Source organism: Protobothrops mucrosquamatus, unplaced genomic scaffold (assembly GCF_001527695.2).
Source record: "Protobothrops mucrosquamatus isolate PMUCROS unplaced genomic scaffold, P.Mucros_1.0 scaffold5833, whole genome shotgun sequence".
NCBI lineage: Eukaryota > Metazoa > Chordata > Lepidosauria > Squamata > Viperidae > Protobothrops > Protobothrops mucrosquamatus.
Genome location: NW_015391679.1, coordinates 1 through 3,730, shown reverse-complemented (window position 1 = coordinate 3,730; position 3,730 = coordinate 1). Strand labels below are relative to the sequence as shown.

Here is a 3,730-nt window from a genome sequence, read left to right as displayed (position 1 = left end):
GAAGGAAGGAAGGAAGGAAGGAAGGAAGGAAGGAGAGACGGAAGGTGAGAAGGAAGGAAGGAAGGAAAGGGAGGGAGGGAGGGAGGGAGGAAAGGAAGGAAGGAAGGAAAGAAGGAAGGAAGGAAGGAGGGAGGAAAGGAAGGAAGGAGGGACATGGAAGGTGAGAAGGAAGGAAGGAGGGAGGGAGGGAAGGGAGAAAGGGAGGAAGGAAGGAGAGAGACAGGGAAGGTGAGAAAGAAGGAAGGAAGGAAGGTCAGGAGATTGTAGGGAACTCATTAGAGATTTCTCCTCTCATCAGTTTTGGCTTGACTCGTAACTGAGGTTTTAGCAACCTGGCTAGGCCCTTGCTTGAGACGGGGGTGGTGGGGAAGAGGGCGGGAGGGCTTCCAAGCAGAGAAATCCTGTTTCCATTGCTTGTTTTTTTTCTTTTCTTTTTTTCTTTCCTTTTCCTCAGAGACTGGAATAAAAGATAACATCTATAGGAAACCCCCCATCTACCGACAGCATGGTACAGTCTGCTTTGCTCAGCGGCCCTTCCCCCTCCTTGGCACACTCCCACTTCCCCCACACACACACACACGCACACGCACACACTCCCGGGCATGTGGGTCTCTGCCTTGTCCTCCTGCAGTCAGTCCTGGGTCCTGGCCATTGGGTCATTTTCTCTCTATATATACACACACACACACAGAGCGCTCCTCTGGAGTTTTGCTGGCCAGCCACCGGTGGGCTGCCTGGATCTGGCTGTCCTGCTTTCCAGGGCGGGGTCTCCAGATCACGCAGGGCCCCTCAGTCCGAGCAGCCTCTGGCTTCTGGGGCACCTGAAGGGCTCCTGCCTGGCTTGGGGGGGCTGCTTCGTCCAGAGGGAAGGCTTGGCTCTGCAGCCCTGCTTTTCTCCAGCCCCCGAGGTGGCCTGGTGCTTCCATGAGCCCTCGCAGCCCCTGGGCTAGTTGTGTGGTGCCTCCGCTGCAGCGCAGGTCTCCTTCCTGCCTTCCTGCCGGCCCCTTATCCGTCCTTTCTGGTGAAAGGAGAGTCCTTGCAGGAGGCAGCTGGTCTCCTTCAACAGCCTGAGGGATGGCAGGACAGGGTCAAAATGTCTTTTTCAAGACAACGTTGGCATCAATGTGTGTTCTGAAGAGGCGGCAGTGTTCGTAAAGCTCACTTCTTCAGCAAGGGTTTGTAATTGCTCTGCAGTCTTCGGAGTGTGTCTGGATGTCATTGTGTGCAGGGTGGATTGTACAGGCGGGAAAACATCTCATCAAGGGCGTTTGACTTGTGCAGGAGGGTGCATCCACCTTTTTAAATGGAAAGAAAAAAGTGAGCGCCACTGGACCTCATGCTTGACACGGCAAAACCAAGAACGTTTTCTCTGCAGAGAGTTGGACGGTTCCAGATGGTTCTCGGGCGACCTTGCTGGCTTGTGGTCATCCTCCTGTTTCAGTTTCTGGATGAGAATAGCCTTGAGCTCCCAGGACAGACAGTGCCTGTCAGGCTGGATTTGGCCACGTCACTTGAGACGAACGTGGTTTCTAGAGAACAAGCAGGCCACAACTGTTTTCTGCAGTACTTAAAGATCGACCAGACAAGCTTTTTAGGAACTCTTGTTGGCTATTTTTTGACATTTTATTGTCACTCAGGTTTTCTGTCTGGATCTCAGAAAATCAGGCATGAGGTTTCCAGTCTGGGCAGATTAGAGTGACTAAGAAGCGTCGCTGTTTGGAAATCGCCACTGGCCGGGTGACGTGAACACCCAGCGACAGTGAGGGGTTTCTGTGGACTCTCCTACGTCTCTCCCTCCTGGAGGGGGGCAAACTGACAGGTCCAGCTCCCTCTCTGGGCCCTCGTCCGACCCGCGGGGCCTCCAGACAGGGCAGGCAGGCTGTTTTAGCCTAGATTTAATGGTGCAGCGGGAGGGAGCGCCATCACTCTACCAAGGCTCCAGCCCCACACTCTTCGTGATCCCGTCTCGTGGCAAAGGGCTCCTCTTCAGGGGGGTGGTAAACAGCCCCCAGGAGCAAGAGCCGACTGGGTCCCTACAAAACTCAGCCCCCCCCCAAACGTGCCACCGTGGCAGGTTCTGTGCAGTGAGGCTGAGCGATGGGGTCAAATGGGCTCCTCGGCTCTCCCTCCGGCACCAGGCCAGCCGTGATGGCAGTGGAGAGCACGGTGGGCCTGACCTGTGGGGAGGGAGAGCGCCAGGTCTGCAGTTGCAGGGACCTCCGTCCGTTGCTGGAGAACGGAGGGTGGAGGGGGCAGCGGCTCCGGTTCTGTCACTTGGGTTGGCTGAAGGGGAAGAAGAGGGACGTCGGGGGCTGGGAGGAGGGTGAAATGAGCCTGTCTGCGGCTGACGCCATCCCCACATTTCTCCTTTGGGCCGACTCCAGATCCGGTGCCTCCCCGACAGGGAACCAGCCCACCCACCCCCCTTTGTCTCGGCAGGGATTCCACCAGCTTCCCTCCTCCTCGGGGACCCCTTCCCACCTTTTCCCCACCTCCCATCTGTTGGGGCAGAGAGAGAGAGAGAGAGAGAGATTTAAAGTCAGGCCTTTTTCTCTTACCTGGGACATTTTTCTATGGTCTAGCCTCAAGAATATCCGATGGCGATGGGAGCTCCGATCAAGACAGCAAGAAGGTAAAATTTCAGCAGCATCCAGGGAGGATTTCCAGTGGCACAAGAGCCCTGTTTTGCGGTCCAGCACTGCGTTAAAACAACGGTGCATGTGTTTAATTGTGGTTGTGTTCAAAACGTGAAGAAAAATAAACCAGCTTTCCAAACAACCCTTCCTTCTCCCCTTCCTTCTTCACTGTTGTGATAAGTCTCAGTGATTTAAAAAAAATAATTCCTTTGGGGTAAAAGCAATAGAAATTGATTGTCCCCTTGGTAGAAATCACTCTAAAGCTGGAAGAGAAATGCAGTTTTCTTGGTTCACGTACAGAGCCCCCCTCCCTCCCTCCCTCCCTCCCTCCTGACACGACCGAAACGTGGGAGGTTTCTAACGTGGGGCATTGTTTCTCGCAGCTAAAGTCCAGCTGGCTGACTTTGAAAGGGGACGTGGATTTTAGGACTAACTCTCCCGATCTGGATACTCAGTCGCTGCCTCAAAGCCCTGGGACGGACCGGCAACTTCAGCGGCTGCACAGCAACACAAACTGCACCTTCCTACGTGAGTAGCTGGCTGCTGCCACGGGGCCGGGGGCTGCCGGCCCTTCCGGGTGGTCCAGAGCAGGGAACCCAAAGGGCACAGCTACGAACGAGCTCCTCTGGGACAGAATAGAATAGAGCTGGAAGGGGCCTTGGAGGTCTTCTAGTCCAGCCCCCCCCCCCGCTCTCCCCTGAAAGAGAAGCCATCTCAGGAAGGACTCTTCCCTCTTCCCTACAGGATTCCCCTATTCCAAATCGGCTTCTCTTCCCGACTACGGAAAGCACGGATTACAGCAGCAGCAGCAGCAGCAGCACGTAGGTGGAGGACGTGAGAACACCGCACCGGGGCCGGGTGGACGATTGACCGAGGGCCGGCCCTTCACCATGGCCCCTTTTTTCTTGCACGGCCCATCCAGGGGTCTCCTCTCGGCTGCCATCATTGTTGGGGGTCTCTGGCTCCTTCCCCAAAACTCCCCCAATCCTCTCCCCCCCACCCCCCCACCCCAGGTTTTCAGCAGCATTTTGAGAGCCTGCAAGCTCCGCTTTGCTTTGGGCCTCCTCCCGATCTCCTGACTGGGAGAGACGGAC

General features: G+C 55.9%; 1 protein-coding gene across 1 annotated transcript in view; it reads left to right on the top strand.

Annotated features, from left to right (window-relative positions):
* ABLIM2 (actin binding LIM protein family member 2) overlaps window positions 1-3,457 on the top strand; it is a gene marked incomplete at its 3' end in the record, with an annotated part of 26,909 nt that extends 23,452 nt beyond the window's left edge. The window contains exons 15-18 of the mRNA XM_029286911.1: window positions 455-508; window positions 2,583-2,632; window positions 3,020-3,164; window positions 3,381-3,457. Coding sequence (XP_029142744.1) covers window positions 455-508; window positions 2,583-2,632; window positions 3,020-3,164; window positions 3,381-3,457 — 326 coding nt within the window. The remainder of the gene's footprint in view (window positions 1-454; window positions 509-2,582; window positions 2,633-3,019; window positions 3,165-3,380) is intronic.
* Between the last annotated feature and the right edge of the window lie 273 nt (window positions 3,458-3,730).